This window comes from Rhinolophus ferrumequinum, chromosome 20 (genome assembly GCF_004115265.2).
Source record: "Rhinolophus ferrumequinum isolate MPI-CBG mRhiFer1 chromosome 20, mRhiFer1_v1.p, whole genome shotgun sequence".
In the NCBI taxonomy this organism is placed as follows: Eukaryota; Metazoa; Chordata; class Mammalia; order Chiroptera; family Rhinolophidae; genus Rhinolophus; species Rhinolophus ferrumequinum.
This window is the reverse complement of record NC_046303.1, coordinates 4,173,760-4,200,403: the sequence shown is the minus strand read 5'-3', so window position 1 is coordinate 4,200,403 and position 26,644 is coordinate 4,173,760. Positions and strand designations below refer to the sequence as shown.

The following is a 26,644-nucleotide window of genomic DNA, read 5'->3' as shown; positions in this document are numbered from 1 at the left end:
CTTCCTGACTGATAGAGCGCTCCCTTAATTAATGAGTTCTAAAATTAAAATTGTTTTGGCTATATATTTGAAATTATGTGCACACATATTTTGCAGCTTCACCGGTGTTTATGTATTATCTAAGACAGATTACATTTCCCTTTGCAATTATCTAAACTACCAGTAAGTTATAGTTAATATTTTGTCTTTTATAGAGGATCCATAACAGGATCACTTATGTGAATGGTGTCTGTGCTTATTTTTGTAAAATTATATTTTAAGCTCTTAGTATTGGATCTAAAAATTCAACAAACATCATCCGTCTCTGTTATTCCATGCTGTGTATGAGAAATTTAAATTTACAGAGACATGTCTGCCTTGCTTTAGAACTGACCAACCTCACAACCTGAACTTTGGGTAAAAGTAAATTACATGGTGGATTTTCCCAGCCTGACTGAATTTGATCAGTATGCTTATTTATGCTTGAATGTATGTGATCTTTAAAGCCCAGTTAGATAGAATCAACAATACTTATCTTACCATTATTTTATGCATTTTAAGTATTAAACGTTGAAAGAAAATTTCTAGGTTAATAAAATAGTGCAATCAAATCCTTTATTTATTGTTCTCATTAGACTGAAATCATAAACCAAATGAACAAGAAAAATGTCAATAAAAGGTTTAGCATGAAACATTAATTCTCAAGCTAACGTCAAGAATATTATGAAAATATGCACACTGCTTATAACTGAATTGCAGCAAACCAACGTATTTACCTTTGAAAAGCAGAGGTATTCATTGCCTTCAAGCTTCAGTTCAGGACCTTAGGCTGGGAGCTGATGGTCCTACAGAGATGATCTTCTGGTTTTGTTATGAAAGAAAATGGAAGAATCTCTCTGGAAGGGAAACTTAGGTCATTTCTATCTCAACCCGTATCTATTCCATAGAGTATATGGACCACATGAATAATTCTGCCTAGCATTCTTTGCCAGAGTAGAAAATAGGTTCTACATAAAATAGTCTGAATTGTCATACAGCCAAAAATAAGAAGGGAATGTTTAAAATTATAATTTACTTAACTAGTGAAAACTGAACACGTTATCCTCTTCAATCAGAGATTTGCAGTCATCTTTTGCATACTATATTTAGCCAACAACCAAATTTGAATTTTTAATCAGGAGACATTAAAATATAATTAGGAGCAAATAGCAGAATGACAAAGCTACAGAAATTCATAAAGGTCAAAGGAAGCACACTTTTAGCCACAGCAAGAAGTATTCTTTCATGGATTTAGGGAATCTTGGTCACCATTTCATCTTCCCCACGTTCACCTCCAAGGCAAGTTTTCTAGGAGCAACATAGCTTTTTGACAAAATAATGATTATAATATGGGGATAACTGTCAAAACCAGAGACTGTACGTTCTTCAGAGTCAAGAGACCCTCAAACCTCAATAAACACCATATATAAAGGAACATAGCAAATTCCAACACAGCATACACACAGCAAAATTAATTCATTTATCAGAGACGGATACAATTTTGAATATGCATTTTCCAGAAGGAAGCAGAGGCCAACAGAGACCATCTGCAGCTGTCATACCTGTGGAAGTAAAACGATGCATTACAAATTTCACACAATATGTGAATCATAAGTCAGAAACAAATGTTTTGTCAAAAAAAGATTGGTGGCCCAACAAATAGATATTCATATGTATATATTTATATATATAATGATAAAAAAACCAGCTTGCATGAGGGTCATAGTCTACCTACTTTGAAGTTATATCACACATACTATAAGCAATTTACAGAATGTTTCATTTGCATATACAGGAATTGCAAAATGAATTAAAATACATTGAAATATAGAACATTCAAAATGTATTTATATAAACCTCCCAGGATTGACAGGGATTGGCCATAATCAGCATTTGCCACCATTGAATAAGAGCTAGAATCAAGAAAAAGAAGAAAAATCCAAGCAAAAAAAAAAAAAAAAAGGAAAATTAAAAAAATTCTTTCTTTTATTTCTTATTTAAAACAATGTTCTCCTCGTTGCCTTGCAGTGTTGATAATCTTGTTCTCGCCCCCAAACCAGGGCTTCCTTTGATGATAGTTTCTGTTCCATAGCCTTTTGAGCTCTGTTTTCTTCCTGCAGATAATGGGTCTTTTAGTAGGAAATCCACGGTATCCAGTATCCGTAGTAAATATTTACTATCCCCATGACGGTCAGGCCAACCCCTGAGCAGTCAGTGAGATGGTGCTTTAAGTAGCCGAAAGAAAAGGAAAACAATAGGTCTTGCTGTTAGAAAATGTCCTAGCACTTCACACTAATTCTCTTGAAAGGAAAGACCAGTGATTTGCCCAAGAAAATGTTATGAACAAAGCGTGTGACAGCCTCTTCGTTTATGCTTCCGGAAGCAGGCGCTCGTTGGGTAGGTAACTAGAGTACAGTGGGTGCAGAGTGGTGCTTGGAGTTTAGGGTCAAGTTTGCTGTCCGCTCCGTAGATTTTACAGGCGATTTGCTCTTTGCTTTAAGAAGAGAAAGTGATATTGGAAAAAAGTCAGCACTTTAGATTAAAGCAAAGCACCCTTCACAAAGCCACAAACAAGAAGCAGGACAGAAAGTCCATGGCTTGTAGCTATCCTCGCACCTGCGGAAGAAGTTATAAGATATTCGCTCATCTTGAAGATTTCCAATGCTCCTTATTAGGCTGTTTTAAACACATACACATATATATTTAATTAGCTCGCCATCTTGGCTGTGGTGCTCATGAATGTCTTGGCATGCACTGCAAATAACAACACATACAAAGTATTTCAGTCCTGGGAAGTTGGTCTTGCTTGTTTTGTCTGTTTTCAAACAATGCCATTCCACATTTGGGAACACTGACAGGAACGAATCCAGAACACTGTCCCTCAAGTTAATTCTCTGAGGGTCATTTCCTATCCTCATGGGGTGTTCCTAGATTGGTCCCTAAAAACACACCCCCTGCATTACTGCTGCATAAGCACAAAACCACAGAGATGGAACCCACACTGAGGGTGGAATGCTTCCCAAGGGCGGAGGGGTATTCCGGGATGGGTGCATTTGGCATTTTCTTTCAGAGGTAGGTCTTTCTCAATTTTTATCCTTGAAATCTAAGTATAAGTTAGTGTTGTCAAGAATTGGGAATTTTTAAAGGGCTTCGAGACTATTTAAGGGAAAGGATTCAATCGTATTTTTGCAATTTTTCTTCACATATTTTATCTAGTAAATTTCTAGTTACAAATGATGTGCTAAGTACCTGTATTAGTAAGAAAACAAGAATGTAATCAGGCTCAAAGCATTTCTTTTTTCCTTTTTTTTATAGAACGGTTGACTGGGGTTGAAGGGGGTAAGGGTAGAGACATTGAATCCTCTGAATATTTCAGCTAAATCATGTTCAGGTCCACACTGACAATTATAACAATTGAGGCAAAAGCGCATGCTATCAAAAAGTCATGGTAGAATAAATGTTTAGGGATTGGCTCTACAGTGGCCATTTTGTGGCCTCACACTGTGGCCTTTCAGTCACGATTCACCTTTGTTTGGTAGAGGAGCCATGTACTTAACATCGTGTCTCCTCAGAGACACCTAATGACTGAAGACCTAGAGGCTAGGAGTGGGTCTCTGGAGAGTGTTCCTTCTCTCAAGCTGGGCGCTAAGGCTCCAAACTGCAAAAGTGACCATCTAGTCCATGCGCGGCTCGAAGTATAATGACCATCAAAGGAAAATATATACAGTCTATGTAGAACCACAAGCCTCAGCTTCCCCCAATTAAGTGTGTGTTCTTGTTATCTTTTGAAGAGAGATGCTTTGACAGGGTTGCATTTTTTTTGAAAACGGAAAAAAAGGAATGATTGATTACATGGCTCCTTAATTAGCCAGTGGCACTTGACACAAAGTATGTCCGCTATTGAAAAAAAGTTTAAAAATGCTAAAAGCAATACAGCTAAGTAAAGTGATTCAGTCTTCTCAAAAGGTATTTTTGAAATAATGGTTTCCTTTTCAGCATGGGCATTATAAATTGGCTCACACGCACTGCAACTCTCTTGTAAATCTTCCCCTTTCTCAAGTAATGTACTCTTCATGGAAAACGCCTGAGCCCATCATTCCTATGAGATATAAAGGGAATGGCTACTCATTTTGACCCAACGTTTCCCACCATACTCTGTCCAGCGTGTGCAAGTTAAAACAAACTTTACATGATCCGTATAATTGGCAAGAAACCTAATGATACACAGTAGAGAGTACTTTAAGGCCACTAAAACTTTGAATGGCCATCTGATAGGCCATGTAACATAGTACTTTGTTTTTGCCAGGTCATTCGTCCACTCTAGGCACATGCATTTTTTTTAACCTGTTTTTAATTAAATGAAATTTATTTGCCAGGCCAACTATGAAGTTTTTCTTTCTTGCACAGTGAATTCTAAAGCAAATCACTGAAAGGTTGTCTTGTCTTTCTATGTTTTATTTACACCTTGAATGAAGAGATGTGTACTCCTTCATCTTTCTAATCCCAAGGACTTAGTGATATCTGAGTGTCTATAATGTTATAATTTGTCCATGTAATTTTAACAAGTAACCATCAGTCATTTTCATTTAGAGGTACACTATTCTGAATATAACATATAACATCATTCACTATTCTGAATATAAACATTGTTTATCAAACAGGATATGGTCTATTCTATGGAAAGTTAATTTTTTTTTTTTAAAACAGCTAACTCCGGCCACTCCTGCTGCTCCATTCTCATTGTTCCCGGTAGAGACATTTTGTGAATGAGGAAGCCAGGGTAGTGGTCAGGACCCCTGAGTTCTAATTTTTCTGTTGCCACTTACTCCTAAGATCCCAAATAAGATGGGTATTTCTTCCATGTGTTCTCAGAGGAGAACTATTCATGCATTCATGTGTTTTTCCACATTAGTATGTCAGACATTGTTTGGGAATAGGATCACCTACTTTGCTTTTTGTGGTTTCCTTTGCTTGATGTTTCCCAGCCAAGCAGTATAGCCCATCACCCCTCTAGTATGACCATGCATTTGACCTCCAGTAACCTGCTGTTCTGCGTGTCTGCTCCCACCAGCCACTTGTGAGCTCTTTCCTCAGCACTTCAGCAGAGTGTTGGTACGGCCTCTCCTTTGCCTTTGGCCTTAGCGTGGCTTACATTGACCTGTAATTCATTATATTCATAACTTATCTCACTGGTTATACTATGAGCTCTTTAAAGGTGAGGGGCGAAATTTCAGCTATTATTTTTTATTACTCTCCATGTCAAAAACAATGCCTCGAGAGGTTTCAAACGTTTGCCCCCAGCACAAAAATAGCCAGGGAAGAAGGAAAGGTGACGCTATTACTGTGTAAGTTCTGTACAGATGGGACGTGTACAGATAGCGTGGCTAGAGGAGCGGGGAGCCCACAGAGCCTAGAGGATTCTCTCTCGGAAGCCATTTCAGGATGTCCTGCGACTTCTCTTTAGTAATGATGCCTTTCATTTGTTTTTCTGCTTAACGATTTTCCTAGTACTCTCTCAAGTGTAATCCCCCCGCCTTTGTAAAGCATGGGAGGTATTTTCTCCATCTAGCAAATGGAAAGGTCTAAGAAGTCTTACATGTCCAAGAAGTGTAGGAAATTAGCTCCCAATTTTCAGCCCTTTTTATGTCTCGTGCAATAACCAGTCCCATGGCTTTCACTGACATGTGGGCAAGCAAATGTGTCTCAGGAGAGTGTCTGTGACAAGTGAGCGTGTGGCCGAGGAGAACTAGGAAACAGGGCCTCAAGTATTTTATCTTCACTATAATGCTCAACTCAGAGCAGAACAGAAAATTCCATCTATTTCTTTTAAAACAAGCAAAACAATCACAATCAGTAAAACAATCAGCACGTTGTTGAGATGGTGGCGTCTTCAGCAATCAGGTAGGGATGGTAAGCAGGTCCAGTACCATATCAGGAGGGTCTGCTGGACAGCTAGGTCCCCCGCCTTCCCTCCTCGTGGAACTCAGCACAACTTCCCACACTGGAAGGTGTGCCTTGACCCGCTCATCTGTCTGCCAGGTGAAAGAACTCCGCTCCCCTTTGGCACCGTCCTTTTTAGACTATTTCATCTGTACCACCACGTCTCCTTCCCTGTGTCTCCAACAATAAGACTGGAGCATCTTTAAGGAGGCTGCACCCCTCTTCTTGCTAATGTCAGTCTCCAAAATGACTAAACTAGATTGGGCACGTGCAGTGTCAGGGAAGATGCAGCAGACGCTCTGTGTCGTTGTCTTAGCTCTTCCTCTCCACAACCCTGTCTAGTGAACTTACAGGTCAGGCAAAGGTAACTCAGCGACGTGGAACAACACTCCCTAGCTTCCCAGGGTCATGGTCAGCAAAGCAAAGGAACAGAAATGAGGAAAGAGCAATGCAGTCAGATCAACCAGAGTTGAATAAGCTCCTCTCTGCAACCCCCTGAGGCAAGCAAGCTGGCCCAACCGTCTGCACGTCTGTCAAATTAGGATGGGAAGCCATTATTTAAATGTACCCTGATCTTTTCAGAGAAAATGCACTGGCTATAACACGCTATAGAGAAAAAAATTATTTGTTATACAACTGCTTTTCCCCAACTCTGAGCTAATAAATAGTAAATATGAAAACATCATCAGCCTCTTAGTTTTCCTAAACATTAATAATAAGTAGAGTTTGTTTTATTCCAAATAACATACCAAATATCTTACGATAGAATAGTATTTGGAACTTTTCATATTATAGACTTTTAGATCTTAAAGGTTCCTCCAAATTCATTTAAATATTTCAGTGAGAGGTGGCTCTGCCATTATTCTTACATGTCTTCTTTCTAGAAGCTTCTCTTTTCCAAACTCTTTATTTAAATTTGATAGCCCGGAACCAAGAAAGGTTAAACTGGTTGTTCAAAGTGCCACCATTAGTTAGTGACAGGAAGAGAAAGACAACCAGAGCACTCGTCTACCAGGAAAGATCACGAGAAGAAGATATGAGTATTTCGTTCAAAGAAGTAAGCTGAGTGTTGAGATGCAATCTAGAAAACTCATCACATCTAAATTTTACCAGCTCTTCAAACATCCACTTTCTCTGAGCCTTGAATCTCTGAGGGATTAATTTCCTATGCGAGTACAACTTGTAGTTGCTTTAGGTATGGGAACAGTCACAATTCAGTGCATCTGTCTGTAGATCTACGTACAATTCTCCATAGGTCTCTCTCTCTCTCTCTCTCTCTCTCTCTCTCTCTCTCTCTCTCTCTCTCTCTCTCGTTTGAGTATCTAGTGGAATCAAAAGGAGCAAGAAAAAAGAAAGGAAATAGTTTCTATCCCACTGAGGTTCCACGGTCTAATCCAGAAACTTTATTTTGTAAAAGTGAAGATTAGTGATGCTTATCGTGTGAACAAACCTAAAAATGTACACTTTCCAATAATAAAAGAAGCAACAATACAATGATTTTCTTTCTTTTTCTTTTTTTTGGTCTGTGAAGAGGCTCAGCTTATAAAGAACGGAGTGTCCATACAGCTCCAGGAACAGACCAGCCTTTGACATACTTCTCTTTTATTACAGATGCCAGCTTTAAGAAATGAAAATAGCTTGCGAGAAAATCTGAGCTAGCTTTTAATGCAATTTTTATTCAGGTTTGCACATACTAAGTCACTGTTTAAGGGGGCAAGTCAAATAATAGGATGATTTTATCCGATAATTTTTTGAAAAGAATATATTTTTTATTAGAATTCTTATGAAACCAGTGCCAATTTCTTCCGGAAATCCCCTATTTAAAAAAACCCAAAAACATGCTACCTTTTGACCCAATACATAAATCACCTATTTACTGAGCCCCGGCATGGGGCAGCCACTGTTTAAATTTCCTTTCCTGCTTTCCCTGTCAGCAGATACACACTTCTATCTAGTTACGAGGCCTCTTGTTGTAGCTGAGGGCAAAGAGGGTAGTCACCCACATACACAAAGTCTAAATGACGAGGTGTGTGGTGATACCCCTTCACCCCAGAATGTTCCAGGCTCTCTTGCTTACAAGGAATGCCTATAGGCTTTCAGGGTTTCCTCCTTCTACAGTAACTGAAAAATGGACACATAACAGTGACTCTGCCTCTCACCTGCTCAAGTTAGAGAGCATCTTAAAACAGCACGTTTTGTAAGACGTGATCTGGGTGCAGACAGGATGATGGTGGAGGTGATGACGAAGACGATAGCAGCTGACACTCCTTGAGCACTTATTTCTTTACCTCTGACCGTGACGCGTGTGGTTACTATGATCATTTTGCTGGTTGAGGAGCTTTGCTGGGGGGCCTGCCACATGTTCAAGTTTCCTCAGCTAGTAGGTGGTGCAGGTGAAGTTCAAAGCCAGTTCTGTTTGACTCTACAAACTAATTTGCTTCATCATTTCATCTGGCAATTCTGCATACCTGAAAACTATACTTTCTCAATTCTGCCTATTAGAAATATATGGAAATATGAGTGGTTTTGACAAATGATAGGGAGTACAATATAAATTAGTGGAAAAACAAATAAAATGTTTTCAAAGGATGCCGTTTTAATACTGCTTATTATGACTGTTTTAATGCATACATAAGAATAATTTATTATTAGCACTACATTTTCAGGTATGTAAATAAATGCTGCTAAAGTGCTTGAAACCGTTTACTCATGGAGCTTAAATATGCCTCCTGCATGTAGTTTTCACTATTAATCAGCAAACTCTTTATGCATCATGCGAAAGTAGATATTAATCCTTGCCCTGTGGGAATGCTTGCAAATTCCATATTAGGGATTGCATACAGGTGTGGTTTTGTTGCAATGTGTGAACCATGCAACATTTGTCCAAGGGCTTAAATAAGTACATTCAACTTGGGGAGTAGCCTGGAGGAAATTGTCAGGACAACTGAGACTAACTCAGGGTGGCTTTGATCTGGGACCACAACCACAGAGCCCTTGTCCCAGGGGAGGCTAGGGTGGTCTGCCCTGAGGGGAGAAGCTGATACAGAGTGCACCACAGCTAGAATTACTGACGCTGAGTGAAGAGGTAGGAAAAGTGGATTTCATGTCTGAGCCATGACTCACTGATTAGGGACAAAGATCTCTTTCTACCTACACTTTCTGCATGTTGTCACAGACCCCTATCTCCAATATCGTCAGAGGAAAATTCCTCATCCAAGATGGAGATCCATCTCATATTATTAAGAGGAATGGCAACCAAGGGACTTGGAGTAAAGAAATAGAAGGGAAGGAAAGAAACAATTTTTTATATATCTTCTTACATAAATTGAAAAAGATAGAGCTATCACCATACTATATAAATACAGTAATTTGCCTAAATTACAAAAAATAATTTTACTTCTTTGGCAATGTTTGTTTTTGAGAAAAAGTTATTTGAGGACCTAATGCCATAGGATATAGAAAAACATCAATTACATAGCTCCAGAAAACACACTTGTTTTAACATAAGGAAAATGTCTTAAGATATTACCCACGTTTTCCAAATTTGAACCAATGATTTTACCCTTTTTCTTAATCTAGCTATTTTTAAATTATCTGAATTAGAATGTTTTATAAATTATCTTCAGACCAGAAATTTTGTTAGCCATCAGAATTACACAATTAACAGAGATAGTTGAAGCAAGAGTTTTTTTTTTCTTTTATCCATGTCCTACTTATCAAGGCATGAAAATAAAATGATGAAAGTACACAGTTGCCAAGGATGGTTCATCGTCGTTCCAAGATAGAATTTTTTATAAAATACAATTAAAAATAAATGAATGGTTCAAAGGCTAGTTTCCAGTCCTCTCTCTCCTTTAATACATAAGTGGTCTGGGGTTGTTTCTTAAAGATTGACCAAATTTCCTAAAAAATTCATGTATCTACTTAGCAGTGATATTATGCTCATCAATGTTTTGCTCTGTACATAAGCCAAACATCATATTCAATTCAGAAACATTTATTTAGTTCTAATTCCAGGCTAAGCACAGTGCTACATACCTCAACACCACCAAAAGTATCAAGACACGATTCCTATCTTCAAAAAGCTTTATATTTTAGGATCGGTGGAAATAGAGTGACTTTTTATATTCTAAATTACATATATTTTTCTATTTAGTTGTGATACTACTGCTCGCTCCCTAATTGTAGCATTTTTCAAATGAACTCTTTACAAGGCTAGGAGAAGTGAGAAAATTGCCTTCATAGCAAATACATTTGTTTAATCAGAAAAATTAAAAATAAAATACCTGCTAAATGGCTGAGGAAGATGCTGCTAAGGACGTGTGTACAGCATAAGACATCTAAATAAAACAAAATATCAGTCCCATGATAGAAACCCCTCACCGCCCAGGGCTTCAGACCTTTCTATTTTGAAATTTGGGGTATCTGACTGTATTATTTAGTCTTCATTAAAATGCTTGCCTCCGTGAAGATGATAAATTAGCTTAAGTTAATTTCCTATTTTTATTTTTTCAATAGCTCCATAGTGGTGGGCTTCATGGAATAAGGAATTCTAACTCCTAGCTTTTACAATTTGCTTTAAATCAAGCGCTGAGTGTAACCATATATATCGGGTGTGCTTTATGCATATAGGATTCTGAATTCCTGCAGAAATGCTTTCTCAGACTTTTTTGAAGCAGTCATATTAAATAAAACATAATTATAATTTATAAATATTCCAGTGTATTGATTTTCCTTGACACACCATTGCTCATCACTTTGATCTCCCTCTGAATTGGGGACCGAATGAGTCATACTATTGAGAGGACAAATGATTGCATAATATTTTATTTATGGACTTTATATGTGCTTGGTTTATTGAGTCAATGTAAATTTATCAAGCACTCCCATTATGTTTAGAAAAACAGAAAGAATATTTTGAGGGTGAGATTCTCCACTCAGATCCTAAGATATAATGTTCTTAATTTCAATGCTACTAGCAATTTCTGAATACACCACTTTTACAATACTTTTAATGTATGCATGAACACACATACATGCACATATATATACATACATGCATGTACAAATGGTGTGTATTTCTTAAATTTGTCATGAGCTCCACAATCACACAATACCATTATTTTACTTTGCCTTTCTTTGTTTATTTATTGAGTGTATTTTATTTGTTAGTTTGTTTTCTCTCTCTTGAGCTATCTGTCATTACCTATTTTTAAATTTGGGAACTTTCGAATGATGTTCTTTTTTATTTTCTTATAACAAAAGTTATAAATTATTATTGTACAGATGTTATCAATACAAACAAAATAATCAAATACTTAGAAACCAAATTTACATTGACTCCTGATGTACATTTTCATGTACTTCTTCTTGTCATTTTGAATGCACATATCTCAGATTGATTTAAAGTTTTGTAGTCTATATTTTTTCACTTGAAAGGTTTGCATCCTATATTTCTTCACATTAAATTTTATATTGAGTCTTTTCTAATTTCATTAATCATTCTTTGAAAACATGATTCTAGAAGCAGCTTAATATTCATTTCATGGTTTTAACACATTCATTAGGTAACTTTCCTTCTCTTGGTCATTTGAGTATTTCCAGTTGTGGGAAGACCGACCTACCTCTGTGACATGCATCCCAGGGCATGGGTCTGGACCTGCCTGACTACTCCTCTCCTTGGAACTTCCTCCAGGAGAATCACTTCAGGGACAGATAGGCCACACAATCCAAAGCTCTGTGACTGATTTTCCCACCAAATTTTCCTCCAGAAGGGCAGTATCAGATCACTGTGCAAATCATAATACGGCAGAATGCCTGAGTCACTGTAACCTTGGGGAGATGTGTTAATTTTAAAAATCTTTGCCAAGATTATATGTGTCCAATTTTTTTTAATACGACTAGGGTTTTGACTGAGACTGAATCAAGTCTATAAATAGTTTGGAAAAACCTGACATATTTAAAATACTTAGATTGTTCCTCCAGACCATAGCATGTTCCCACATTTATTCATACGTAAACTCTTAACAAAGTGTTCTAATGCTTTCCGTATTTATACTACTTACTTGCTGTCTTTGGAAAAAAAATCACACAGATATTTTATACGTTTTTGTTATTGCTATTGATGATTATATATTATGCCCTAATATTTTCTATTTAGGTATTGCTGTCATGTAGAGAATTGATTTCAATTTATATCTTTATCTTGTCTTTATCGATATTATTACTTTTCCTATCTCTAAGTCATTTAGAGTGTATTACATAATCATATCATCAGTAAAATTGATACTTTTTCCTTCTTTTCTAAGTATTAGACACAAATATTTCCTTGTCAGTTGCATCACCTTTTGGTTACATTTGATTAAACATGTTTTAAATTTTATATAGTAAAATGTTATTTCATTTGCATTTCTTATAATTGTAAATCTTCAAAGCCTCAGGCCTCTGATTTTATGCTAATCTTCCTATATCTGATTTTTCTTTTCTGCTTAGCTCTTTAATCAAGTGGAGCTCATTTGGATATATATCATAAATTGTGATAATATGTTTCCTTTTGTCATTTATTAATTAAATAGACCCTTAATTATATGTTTTTAATTAATCAGATATTATATTATTTTACATAATTTTAGAACTTTTCAGGCTTCTTTCATCTGTATTTATATTTATGTTCCTTAATTAACCTCTTAAATCACAGTTATTTAAGTATATACTTTAATATCTGATAGTTAAAGAGGAAGAGAAGCAACAATTGCTGAGCTCGCTCGTGTGCCAGGTTTATTCTTATGTCACTTAATGTTGAAAGCGACCCTTGGGACATACATGTTTCTACCTCAGTTTTATCAATAAGAACTCTGAGCTTCAGGAAGATTTTGTACACAGCTCACTCAACAACCAAGCCTGGAGAGTGCATCTCAGAATCAAATCTGTATCATTGTACTACCACAGATTGACCTTCTGATTATAGGGTTTAAATCTTCTTTCTTTTTCTCTCTTTGTGAAGCTTTCAACAATATTTTCACTTGTTTATGTTTTGAGATACATCTATGTTTATTTTATGATTTAAAACATTCTGAGGGTCTTTTTACGAGAGCTTGAATTTAATTAAGATAGCAGCCAGTTTGTATAACTGCGACTTCCAAATTCATATTGTTTATTCAGGTCACACAGCTGAAATTCTTAAAAATCATTTGGATTTCATTATGTTTTACAGTAAGGATCTAGTTATGACCTTGGACAAGACAGCTGGTGGCTAATGTGGCATAGTTACGTAGGGAAAAACTTCTCATCAATTCATGGTGTTGTGACAGGAGAAAGTTCTGAAATTATGAACGATGAAACACAAGCCAGGAGTGAAGACCCAATCTTCCTTCTTTAACTTGTCACCTAAACACATCCAACAAGGAAAATATTTGCCACAGGAGAGCCAGGCGTGTAGGGCATTTCCCTGCTGCTGGTGGTAATATATATCACATCCAACACTGGTCATGCAAACCCAGCAAACTGTTATCATTTACGGAGGCTTGGGCAGTGCCATGCTGTCTCTGTATGTAATTTCATTTAATCCTCCAGATGAGGACCTGGAGACATACTCAGCCGTGAGTGATGGAGATGACATGTGACCAGTCTTCCTCCCTAACTGCTGTGCCTACCGCCTCTGCGGGTGAATGGACGGCCACGGGGCCTCTTCCTGTTTCTTTCTGCTCTTTGCAGCTGAGATGAGCGTACCTCAGTCAGGCTTTGGTGTTCCTTGACAGAAAGAAGCCCTTACCTTTCTTTTAGGACCTGTGTTATCTTGATCAACAGAGTGAAGTCTTTCTGGCAACTTCTCTACCCTTTGGTCATCTATCCAGGAAGCTGTTCCACTGGCAGCTTCATGAAATCATTAGAGACAAGCCCTTCGGACATCAGCAAATTCTGCGTCATGTCTCCTCAATTACAGAGCTTCTGGTTATGAGGGAAACTCAGTGTGGTCAAGGATGCACTGAAAGCCCTTCCAGCCTACAGCTGGGCCTTGGTGTTGTGGACTCAGCCAGTTACTGAATTTCAGGAAGTTAAGTTAAACACAGTGTGTGGGAGAATGTAGCCAGTGTACACTATTAATCTATGTCCGAGTAATTCAGGTTCTAACATCTCTAGCAGATTCCTTGGCCTGTATTATCCAAAGCACTGCCTCACATCTAATTTTCCCCTTATTCATAGATACTTGATTTACACAGCAACTGCTTTACATAGAATTACAATGATCAAATTAATTTACCCAGTGTATTCAGCCAAGTTGGTCATTTAAACCAAAATCAACATTAAGGTCTGAATGACACGACTGGCTCTCTACCTGGACACAGCGCACAACTTCCTCGCATTTTAAGTCAGGAAAACAATCTCCTGCAGGACTCTCCGTGCCCCATCTCCCTCCCCAGCAGCTTGGACTTCTGTTTTAAGATCGTTCCTGCTAAGTCTGGCCACGTTTGGAAAGCTGCTGTGTTTGTCAGCAGCAGAGGGGCTTTGGGGCGCCCTTGGCCTCCAGCAGCTGGAGCGGCAGCTGCCTCTCAGCGCTCAGGCTCACATCACGGTGGACACAAATCACCATATTTCCGAGTTCAGAGAATCAGCATTCCTGCCGAGCGACTAGAGGCTCCACGTAGAAACATCACTACACCTTAACCGCAGCCAGATTTCTTACAAGTGCCAGCTGCTGATCACAGGAGCAGACAGAACAGCTTCCCAAAGTTCTATCCCAGTACTGGGAAGAGAATAATAGCAAGAGACCAGTCTCTACAAGGGTGTCTTGTAGACACACACACATACCTCATAGTAAAGGATAAAAGCATTTTTGCCTCACCCATAAGAACTTTTTAGAGTTAGTGATTCTCATCCTTTATTGCACATAAAAATGCCTATTTCTGGCTCTAGACTCAGATTTTTTATTCTATTGGTGCTGTGTGAAATCCTGGAACATGACTTCTTCACCAGCTCCCTGGTGAGTCTGGCATGGGCCGTCTGCACTACACACTTTGAGAAACACAGCTTAGGAGTCTTGATCAGTTTCGGAATAGTGGCAATACTATGTATGCAAATATAATTATAAGAAAAAGAAGATAAAAGCAAAGATATACTGTTCCCCTCTCTTTTCCTTGTCTTCCCTAACTGCAAACTCCACTTGTTGTGGGCACTTAGCGGAATGCAAGTCGTAATATTCGTAGCCAAGAAGTTCTTGTTAGGATGACCAACTATCCTGTGCTGCCTGAGACTGAGGTTGTTCCCCAGAAAGTGCGGCTTCCAGCACTGAAAGGAGGAAAGCCCCAGGAAAAAAATGGCTACAACACATGGCTTTTCGATTCGAAGTAAGTATAACAAATTGCTGTGGAGACCTGAGTGAGGGACCAACCAACCTGACTAAGACAATAAGGGAAAGTTTTACAAAAGAATTTTCATTTGAGTGGGAACTCAGCCATAGGGAAAGACCCACGCAAAGAAAACAGCTGGGCAAAGTCATCATGCAGGTGATAAAACACCTAAAAACATTCAGGGATAGCCACTTAGGAAGGTTGTGTGTGAGGACTAGGTACTCAGGGGAAACAGGGCTGGAAATTAGACCAGGAAAGTTAGGGAAGGTGCTTTGGAAATATCATTATTTAATACTTGCTCTGTTGTGATCCGTTCCTTGTACTGGAATGGAGACACGCACGTCATTAGGTGCTGTTGGAACGAAACTCGTGTTGGGGGAACAGAAAAGATGCAGTTGACCAAGGATATTTTGAAGAGCTGCTTAGTAGGACTGGAATAACTAGTTAACTCATTGTGGCAACTGACTGAAGAACAGGTGCTAAGAACATTTTCAAGGTTTCTACACCTTGGGATTGTGATAGTGTTTGCTATTAAAAGAATTTGGGAATACCAGAGGAAGAACATTGGTTTTTCGGTGAAAGAGCTAAGATGATAAATTCAGTTTTGAATATTTGAGTGTAGGGTGCGGTGAAACAAACCACCCTAAAGCCTAGAGCCTTAAAACAATCGCTTATTATCATCTCTCACGAGTCTGTGTGTCGGCTGGCTTAGCTGGGCAGTGCTGGCTCGGGACCTCTCACACTTCAGCTGGGGCTGCAGTTAAAAGCTGGTGGGTTTGGGCTTCACTCAGTAAGGTGATCTCAAGGTAATTGCACTTCTTAAATGGTGGCTGGCTTCCAAGAGGCCACAGCAGAAGCCGCCAGTCTCCTTAAGAGCTAGGTCTGGATGGGCAAAGCATGACTTGCATAGCATTACTTCTTCACATCTTACTGTCAGAGTGGTAACAGGCCAGCCAGGTAGCGGAGCTGGGGGGAAATAGTGCTACATCGAATGGGTGGAGTGTCAACAAACGTGCAGCCATCTCTACTCTGCTCCAGTGCTCATAGGACACATATGTGGAGAAACACTGGAGGCAATAGTGAACCCTAGTCTGGCTCTCCAGAAAGAAATCAGAATTAGAAATGTGAATGGATGGAGAATGAATAAATGAGTGAATATATAAAGCATGGGTATTGAAATAAGCTTTATTTGAATATAACCTGAAAAAATATAAAGCAAAATTATAAATCAGGATGTGGGTATTACAGTGAATATGATATATAAATATCCATCCCAGATATTGTATTTCATACAATAATTGTGCAAGCGTAGAAACTTACACGTGAATAGAATGGGTGGCTGGGCCACTCCAGCTTCTGAATTAGAAGTTAGAAAACGTTGTTAAATGTATATAAACGATTTTCCAGTATGCACTGGTAGAAAAAAAATAAAAATTTTTGATATATTTCAGATTAATCTTTGCTATACGCAGATAATGGTTAGTGAACATGGCTTTTAATGAATATAGACTTCCATGAGTCAGCATTCCTTCTCTCTTTTCACCCTTACTCTAGAAAAAGCAGTGAGTGAGGCCGGTAGTGGGGTGGAAAATGAGCAGGGATTTTTATTGGAAAATTGTTAGACGGTATCTAGAGTTTACCATTTAGCTCCAATCAAAATACTAAGAAAGAGATACTAAAATAAAATAGGTATTTTTAGAGAGTACATTCTTGAATCAAAAGTAATTAATTTAGTAGATAGAACATTTTATTCTATGTTTAGAATTCTTCATTGAAATAGGTAATCTATTTGATTTTATTCCACAGCATGGATTTCTGATATCTAGCCTGGCATATTCTATGCAGGCTAATAATTTCACTTCCATGATTTGAAATTCTCTCTAATTAGATTGTAACTATCTGTTGAAGCTAGTCTGTAATTTTGCATATAGTGTCTAGCTTCTTCTTTTGATCGCGTGAAAAGGATGGGGGGCAATGACTCCAAAGACATTGAATCTTGATCAGATAATGTCTGCAAAAATTATAATGATTAGGTGCATCTATATGTGTGCTATAAATGTATATGCATACATACAAGTATATACAGAGGGTGCCAAAAACACCATATACACATTTTAAGAAAGGAAAAAACTGTGTTAAAATTGTAATACTCAATGTATACCAATAACAAAAGATGAATACAAGTCACGTTTGACTTCTGCAATTACATACAAGAGGTGCTCAAAGTGGTTACCATCAGTGTAATTTTAATACAGGTTTTTCCTTTCTTAAAATGTGTATGTGTATATATATATATTTGGCATCCTCTGTATGTATGTGGACATACAAATTTGGACAATTAAATTTGCGAACTTTCCACCGTGTAAGTGCACAGTGGAAAGTTCGCGAACTTAATTGTCTGACCTTTTCATATATGTATATATATATTCTAGCTATGGTGTTGTTCTTAATTTGGGAAACAACTGAGATAATAAAGAGGAAAACAAGACAAAGCCACACAAATTGAGCTTCAGTGAGGCTAAGTTATCTAGTCATCAGACTGATGTGACCAAGGCATGCTGGGATAGCTGCTCACCTACATTGAAAGGCAAACTCGCAGGGACTTTAAGTCAAGCTCTCTAAAAACCATTAGCATTTGAAGAATAAGAAGGAAACCCAGGGTGGAACACATTATTTTAAAAGTGTTACTCACAAGAAAAGATATAAAGATATATGTAAGATAAGATAGAGAATACATATATATGTATATGATTATTTTGGTGAAATGACCAGATTTTTAAAAAATCTAATGGCTAAAGAGACCTTGAATGTTACCAATGTAATTTTCTGTTACCAATAGTAGCACCAGTAATTTTTCAGTGATAAACTGTAAAGGGAAATACTTGAAGAACGATAAATATTTTTATGCCCCCCTCATCCTATAATATCACATCAAGTGATTGAGCAAAATACGGCACAGTTGCAGGGTCGTGTGAGGTACTGCTCAGTCTGAGAAGGCTTTATCCCACATTAAGGTTGAAACTCCTGTGAGTTTCCATTGGCTGAATGATTGCATAAATTAATGCTATTCAGAAGAGCTTTAACTTGCACAGCTGACTTCAGAAATGTGTGACTAAGCTTCTAAATTGGCATCGAAGGCACATTTACAGGAGTTGCTTTATCTCGGCTCCACTTATTGCCTTTCATCCCCCCTCACTTCCTGCCATTATCATCATCACTTTCATCACAAGCAGCTGAAGTTTCTCCTTCAAAATCAAAAGCCCTTGGAGAAGACGGTCCTGCTTAAGGCTATAGGTTGCTGAAAACGTGGTGTGTGTCTTTCATTTACATTTTGATTAAGTGAAAGTCTCTTAATTTGGGTCATTATCAATACATAAATCTGTAGAGAAAATGAACATGCATTTATAATGCAACCGGCATTACATGATTTATTGTTCTTATAATGTGTAAATACAGAAGAAAAAAAACAAGTCCAGCTCTTACTTCCCCTGGACAGGAAACACTGCCAGCGACTAATGGGGCAGGTGACATCCTCTGTGAAGGCCAGCCCCAGGCTCTCCAGGTCTCATCTCATCATCATTGCAACTGAACTAGGTCTCCAATGTTAAAAACCGTCATACATCAACCTGTCTACTCTACTTGATCGATCGTCCGGGGGAGGGTTTGTGAGTGGGAAAATGAAAGGCTCAAAATGGGTTTCCATACCTGATTGCGGACTTTGTTTGGGGATTTTGGCTACCGCTTGAGGGCTGGAGGTGGCGCGCATCCGCTGGTTGGCAGAGCTGTGGATGCTGCTGGGGACGGCCACGGAGACATTCTTCCGAGGCTTCACATCCTGCAGCCACATGGGGGAGGCTTCGAAGGCCTGCATCCTCCGAGCGTGGCCGTTGGCGTTGACTTTCAGGTAGGCCTGAGCCTTGTGTTCTTGAAGCTCTCCGTAATTGGCGTCGGTGACCCTGCACTCGTACAAGCCTTCGTCCTTCTTCCTCACTTTGGAAATCTGCAGCTTGTGAGAGATGTCGTTGCCTTGCACTTTCACTGTCTGAAAAATCGCAGGTAAAGAAAATAAAGCACTACGTCAACCGATGGTGTTCCCGTACTTTGTCCTGCGTTTGCTTATGTGGGAGAATGGAAGGGGCTCAAGTCACAGAGCGTTTTTTGTTCTCCACAGTCAAATCTGACGACCCTGTGTATCCTTGTGTAGTAGTAGACTGGCTCCCCCCGTCACGGGAGGACCATTTCAAGCCAGCCAGCACCATGTCCCACTGGCCCTGTGGTCCCCTTCCCCAGGTTCCAATCACGGGGTGGGCCTCTGCCTGGTTAGCTCAAATGAATGAAATATGAACCTACTGAGGTCAAGTCTAGAGTTCACACAGTCTCTTTTCTTCACTTTGGGCTATAACTCTGAGGTATCACAAAAATATTTTGTTGGTCGTTGGGACCAACCATGAGCTGAAGTGGAATGGCTATTATAGGTACTGACAAAATAGATTTGGCTAGTAAAGGTTTTTCTTCTCAAATTTTTGGTCCACTCTGACCTATAGTCCTGGCGTGGCATGGCTCTGGGTGCAGATTAATGTCACCTGAAGTCTTACAACTCAGAATACACACTACCTGCCATGATAGGGTCTTTATGCTCCTGGAAGTTGAAATTAACCCTGCTTTGATTTTCCAAATTGAAATTGGATCTCTTATTTTTTCTAATTGTTATGCCAGATTAATAGCAAGATTATATAAATGATTATGTATAACAGAAAATTCTATATAATATGTAATAAGTATCCATAAACATCTTTATCAGAATGGCTAGATTTGATATACATTATATATTGTCCACGATTGACTGAATGATTTCGTAAGATAGTCAGGATTTAAGGATTGGATGATTTTGAAAAATAGAAAAGAAGTGAAAGTGATAGAAAGTTATTCTGCTACTGGCCATTATAATTTCAAATGGCCATAAATAATTCAGAAAACTTGGGATGTGTTCATCTGTTGTTTTACATATACAGTTGTATATGCAGGTAGTTTCCAACATTTGAACCATAATCATCAGTATGAATGCGTAAGAAAAATGACATATAAATATACTAATACTATAAAACAATGGAAATTAATAGCTTCAGATATATTCAGTTTAGTCTCCTAGTCAAGTCTGAGTACTTACGTTATTATTATCCCGTTTTACAGTAAACTGAGGCTTATGGGATTTGGCTTGGTGATTCTCAACACTGACTGCACGTTAGACTCTTCTGAGGAGCCGTTAGAAAATGCTGTCACTTGGATTAATGCAGACACACTGTCTGTATCTCTAGGGGCTGAAGCTCATCTTAGTATTTCATAAAAGCTCTCCTGGGAATTAAGTTAACAACTGCTGGTCTAGGACATATATTCAAGCTCACACACTGGGTAAATTGGGAAGAAATTACTTTCTATCTCAATTTGTATCTAGAACTCTCTCCAATTTCTTAGATTTTATGAACTATTGGCATGGATAATACTGTTAGCAGTTGTATCCAGGATTATGTATTTGATTCTATGGCTTCCCTAGGTGAGGATGTTGGAGGCTGTTTTCATTACTGGTCTTTGGAGGTATGGCAGGAGAAGAGTCAAAGACGACCCATCAATAAACAATCTATCCAATTATATGTGTGTATGACAAGTGAAATATTTAAGAAAAGCAGTGTTAACAATTGCTTCTGTCAATAAAGCTTTTCTAGAACTGTCCTAAAACAATAGTTTCTATGATGTTAGAAGAATTGAATTGAAATAGTCTATAAGAAGTCAGTGAACTTCTCAACATAAATTGGAATTTCTGGTTTAGATATTATTTTTGTTTGATATTTTCTCCCACTTTGAAATTATACAGTTGGATTACAGAATTTGATTCTATCAATGTATTTTTATACTTTTAGTTGTGATATAATCCCAATCTTATAGCACTGTATGCTATTGTAAAAGCCTCAGAATAAATTATGCTTTTAAATGTAGGGTCATTGGATTTTTAGATTCCTTATATATGTGATAAATAATTATGCTTAGCGGACCTCCTCCTTTCTTATTATATAACTATTTCATTTCTAATAATGGAAGCTTGCTTACTATTTATCAACAAATTAATCAGTTCTATTAATATAAAATGATTTTATGTGGCTTCATTTAAGGTACAGTAAAAAAATAAGATTTTCATGTTTTTTTTCTAATTTTACACACAATTATGAAAAGTAGTAACCAGTAGAGTAGAAATTCATCTCTATATTTTCAATAGGTTAACCTTCTCCAGTTATGTTTTTATGTTTATGTTGGCTTCTGGCTTTATATTTATATGATTTTTAATATTGACATTAGATATACACGGCATGCATTATGAATAATAGTGAAAATTGAGTTGTTTTCATTACAACTTCAACACTGTGGGATGCTTTAATATTTTTCTGCCTAGGAAGATTTTTGTTGTTAGTGTTTTACTTTCTATTAAAAGATAATTATTTCCATAATTTTGAATAGATATTAGCGTTGCAGCTCTTACACTTACAGTTATGTAACTGTTTAAAAAGCAAGAAACAAGGGTCGCACACCCCTTGTGATAACAAAACCATTCTCTAGGAACGTTTAAATATTTAGGTGATTAAAATCAATAATTTTATTGTACCAACTCTAAATAGGTTTCCATTTTTATGCACCCAATGAGGTAAGCAAGAGACAGTGGTTCTCGTCCTATGTTTGCGAAACTGCCTTTTTCAGGGACAGTAAGTTAAAAGGCTTTTAAAAACCTAAAATTCATTGATTTTTCATCTTGGGCCTGCCTGGCAGCTGACAAAGGCACACGCCCCCTGTCGCCCGTCCCTCTGATACTCACACTGATCTTGGTCCCGTCGTTGTCCGGGTCTCGATCGGGCACGAGCTCCACCTGCGGGAGAAGGAGGCGAACGCTCAGACGGAGGACCGGGATGGTCCCAGCCCTGACCCGCAGCGCGGAGGTTCGGGGCATGCCCGGCGACAACCAAGCACCCAAGCCCCGTTGCTGAAACATTTCTCTGTGTGTGTGTGTGTGTTTGTGTGTGTGTGTGTGTGGTGATTGAGAAAAGAGAGAGGGAGGAGCCCTTCCCCAGCCCGGCTGGCGAGGCTGAGGCCACCACCGCTCAGGGGCGCTGCTCGGTCGCGAGCTCGGATCTGTCCCCTACGGGCTGTGCGGGGAGGTAGGGACTCCGGGAGGGTGGCGCGGGGCACGCGTGTGGGTGGAAGTTTGCAGGGTTGAGATTCTGCATCTTCCCCGGGACTGCGTCCTCTTCCCGGGGTCTCATGGACAGATTTTATTTTTCTCGCCCCGATTGCTGGACTCATCCGCTGCCTGTTTTGCTGAACTGTCTTCAATCTCTGCTCGGACCCTCCCCCCCTTCCTTTCTCCCTCTTCCCCCCACTTTTTCCCTTTTCCTCCTCCCTTCCCCTCTCCGCCCCTCCTCCCTCCCCCATCCACTCCGTCCCCCTCTCCACCCTCTTCTTTCGTCCATTTTCAAGTGGCCTCCGGTTCCCTCCTTCACTACCTTCTCACTTCCTTTCTCTTCCACCTCTCTCCTCTCTCCTTCCCACTCTTCCCCTCCCCCGTCGCCCCTTTCGCACTTCTGTCTCATTCCACCCTTAGCAATCTCTTTCTTCTCTGCCCACCACAGATGCGCGGGAGGGGCAGATGGAGACGCCGACAGAATTCCCCACCCCCATCCCACCGTCCAGAAAGGGGACAGCCAGTGAGTGCCCTGGGATGTACCAACACAGTAGTGCCATCACGGACATCTCGATGATAACCAGCACTAAAAGGAGGAGGCTAATCCCAGTTTTAACCAGAAAGACTCGACAGGACATCTTCCTTGCTTTAACATCACTAGGACACACTCCGGCTCACATCCTGGCATCCCTGGGTGTCACGCCCACCAGGAGAGCTGATGGTTCCCAAGGGGCGCCCATGCACCATCTTGGGCCGCAGACCCCTGGCTGGACACCTAGAGGACCCAGGGAGTGAGTGGACAGACGCAGGGGGCGTGCGGGCGACGCAACTCTGCTACCTGTGCACCGGCCACCTCGGCCCCAGGCTCCAGGTCCTCGGGCCCCCGCAAGAACCACCACTGAATCTCCAGGTACACTGAGGCGGAGCCGCTCTGGAACGCACAGGACATTTCCACATTCTGCCCCTCGGTCGCGGTCACGTTCCGCGGAAACTCGGTAAATTTTGCTGTAAAATAGAAGAAGTGCATCTTTTTTAGAATATCCACACCACTCTTGCCAGTTCTCTTGCCTTGATTGCTCACTACGTTTTACTTGGACTTAAAAAATCAAGAACAAAACCCCCTTTATGACATCCCGCACTTTGCCTGGCTCCCCAACCCCCTTTCCTTTGCCTCTTTCCTGTCTTATTTTTGGTGTCATGCCTCAATCACTTTGTTGTCAATCAAGTCCGGATAACGGGAAGGTTAACAAGCTTGCCAATAATTCCCCCCATTAGCCAGGCTGCTCAGTTAGAAGCAAATACATTTTGTCAGATTGCAGTAGTCCCCAAATACTGCTGAGGGATTCAGTGAGGTGCATTTTAGACAATTCTGTCAAGTTGATATACGAGGAGCCTCTTGCCTCCAAGTTTCTAAACAATCTATGATAACTAGACGTTTCACATTATAGAGAATGGATCATGATTACCTGTCAAAATGCACATTCCTGATACAGCAAAACAACTATTAGCAATTGTGATTCAAAGGCTACAGCAGTGAAACAAGTTGCACACTTTCTAGGCTGTGACTATTTCTCTCCAAATTCACCTCCATACTTGTTCCAGTCAAGCCATTGTATTGTAAATTGCTATACATCATAGCACGTAAGAATCACATACCTGCACTTAGTTTAGATTAAAGATTGTTTTGAAGTCACTAGAGATGTGTTTTTTTTTTCTGTCTTTTCATTACCAGCTTCGACCCTGCTATTATAGTTTGCGAGATTCATGGAGTCATGCAAAACTCGCAAAAATAAGATGTTCCCTTTCTCCCAGAGGCATTTCTTTAACATGGAATTCTTTGGATGGTTGTTCTTATTTTGTCTAAGGGACACTTTGGGAAGAGATGATGATTCCCTAAAAGTAGTCTTGGGGAGATTTATGGCTGATGGGGGTGTGTGGGTGCAGGGTGCAGTGCACTCATGGAGAGGAGGGCCAAGGGAGCTGCAGGACTGGCTCACGGCGGATGCACGTTTTCCTGACTTTTTAAGGAGAGACACTATCAGCGCCCCTTTTCACAATTTTATGAAATCCCAAATGATTGCCATTGAAACGGCCCTGCATTTATACTTAAAGGAAATGGGAGACGTAAAGAAGACCTTTTGATCTGACAAAAAGACTTATTTGTTCTAGCTGGAAGGGGGAGGCTGGCATATCTGCTTCAGAAGTGATGCAGTCTTCTGGCAGCAGAGAGGGGGGTCCCCACCACTGTTCATGGTGCTGAAATGGGCCCTGCAGCCTGTTAAGTCCTGAACTAGGGGATCCAGCAAGCTGCTGCCGCTTGGAATGCAAGCCATACCTTTCTATGGGTCCTCCCGGGAGTCTGTCCTTTGATAAACATCCGTGCAAACGAAGTCACAGGAACCCAGAAAAAGGAAACTCTAAACCCACTCTGCCTCCATCAAACGGGAGGACTGGCAATGGAGAGTCCCTGTTTGTTTGCGATGATTATGTATGCATGAGTGGTTATCCTGTGCACGCACACAGAAGGCACACACACACACATACACACACACACTCACACAACCCTGTGTCTGTGCTCACTGAGGAACCTACCTCACTGTCAGGCACCAACTAGATTTGTTTTCAAATCTAGCATGCCTACTATTTAATAAACTTTAAAGAAAAATGCCCACAGAACACTATTCCACTGTTACTTGCTAGGAATCTCTCTACATCTGCCTGCCCACACACCACCACCACCACACACACACACACACACACACACACACACCCCGCGAGCAAATGTATGTTTGCCAATGAGCACACTTACCTTGAGAAGAAAGCCCTTGCTGTACATATAAAACGGAGAAGAAAACAAATCCGACATACGCCAAAAAGATCCCCATCGTTCCAAAAAAAGGGAGAGGGGTCACATCAGTATAGCCGACCGCCAAAAAGCCCTAAAAGAAAGGAATGCAAACGTGTCAGGAGGCTGTGTCTCAGAGCCCCGGGCGCGACTCTGCAAACATCCTGCTGCTCGCTCGGCGAGGACTGGCTTTGGGGAGAAGGGGGTGCAATTCTCAAAGGCTAAAGCCAGCTGGCTGGGGTTCGGGGAGCCTGGGAGTCCAGACCCGGGCTTGCGACGCTGGGGAGTGTGTCCGCCGCCTCGCTGCCTGCGTTCCGCTACCTGGCAGCTCGGCCCACGTCAGCCGCTGCTCGAGCTTGCGTGATCACTGCCCTCCCTCCACGCCGCGCCGGCTCGGGAAGTGGGGAGTGGGCCAGGGGGCGGGCGGAGGACTTCGCCGGGCTCGCCGCGCCGCAACTTTTCCCTCTAATGGCTGCGATGACGCCGTTAACCCTGTGTGCGCCAGGCGGCCCGCACCTGCCCGGAGCTCGGCCGCGCAGCCCGGGGAGGCAGCGGCTCGGAGGCTCGCGCTGCGGGTCCTTCTGGGGAGCAGAAGCATCCAGCCTTTTCCGATGTGCTTTTCCCTCTCGTCGATTGAATCTTTCCTGCCTCGGCGGGCGGGATCGCTCGGTGCTTACACGGACAATACGGCGGCTGCAGGATTGCGGCTTTGCTTGGCTGGGGGCTCGGAGCTGGAGATTTGTGGAGGAAGTTGGGGCGTGTTGAAGGAGGGGAGGAATGGCATGGGGTGCAACAGACTGCTTGGGGGCGATGCACACGGCCATTTGAGGGAAATGTCGCTTAACCAGTTATTAACTGCCCTGACTAGAGCGATCACATGGTCTCCCTTCAGAGGAGCTGCTCAGGCAGGCACCGTGCCACTCGAGCCGGCAGAGGCAAAACACCGAAGTCCAAAAAGTCACGTATGGAGAGAATTTTCCAGAAAGAAAAGCCCACCGTGCACGTTTACTTTTATTTATTTTCCAAATTTATATACCCCTCGGCCTTCCCCGCCTCCATCTCAAGTGTATTTTGGAGCGGGGGAGGGGTTTTAAATACCATTAAAGTCTTCATTGCATGATTTGTTTTTGTTTTATTTGCTTTTCTTTCGCATAACACAATGATTCTTTAATGCTCCCTCGGATTATATGAGCAAGGAATATTCTTTAGGAACAATAAGCACTGTAAGTTTTAGAATTTGGAACAAATCTAGTTACCTGCCTTGGGACAGTT

At 40.3% G+C, this 26,644-nt stretch overlaps 1 protein-coding gene across 5 annotated transcripts; it reads right to left on the bottom strand.

Annotated features, from left to right (window-relative positions):
- Window positions 1-564: 564 nt before the first annotated feature.
- Window positions 565-26,166, bottom strand: VSTM2A (V-set and transmembrane domain containing 2A). 5 transcript variants are annotated; one of them, XM_033088788.1, is made up of 5 exons: window positions 25,337-25,844; window positions 23,366-23,532; window positions 22,165-22,215; window positions 19,011-19,347; window positions 565-2,634 (listed from the first exon to the last, which is right to left on the bottom strand). In XM_033088788.1, exons 1-5 carry the CDS (start codon window positions 25,410-25,412, stop codon window positions 2,558-2,560), a joined length of 708 nt encoding a protein of 235 aa, XP_032944679.1. In that variant the 5' UTR covers window positions 25,413-25,844; the 3' UTR covers window positions 565-2,557. The 5 variants fall into 5 exon arrangements, with proteins under 5 accessions (XP_032944679.1, XP_032944678.1, XP_032944680.1 ...); XM_033088787.1 differs by having other exon boundaries at window positions 565-2,512; window positions 25,337-25,842; XM_033088789.1 differs by lacking the exon at window positions 565-2,634 and adding an exon at window positions 2,641-2,772.
- Window positions 26,167-26,644: the final 478 nt, after the last annotated feature.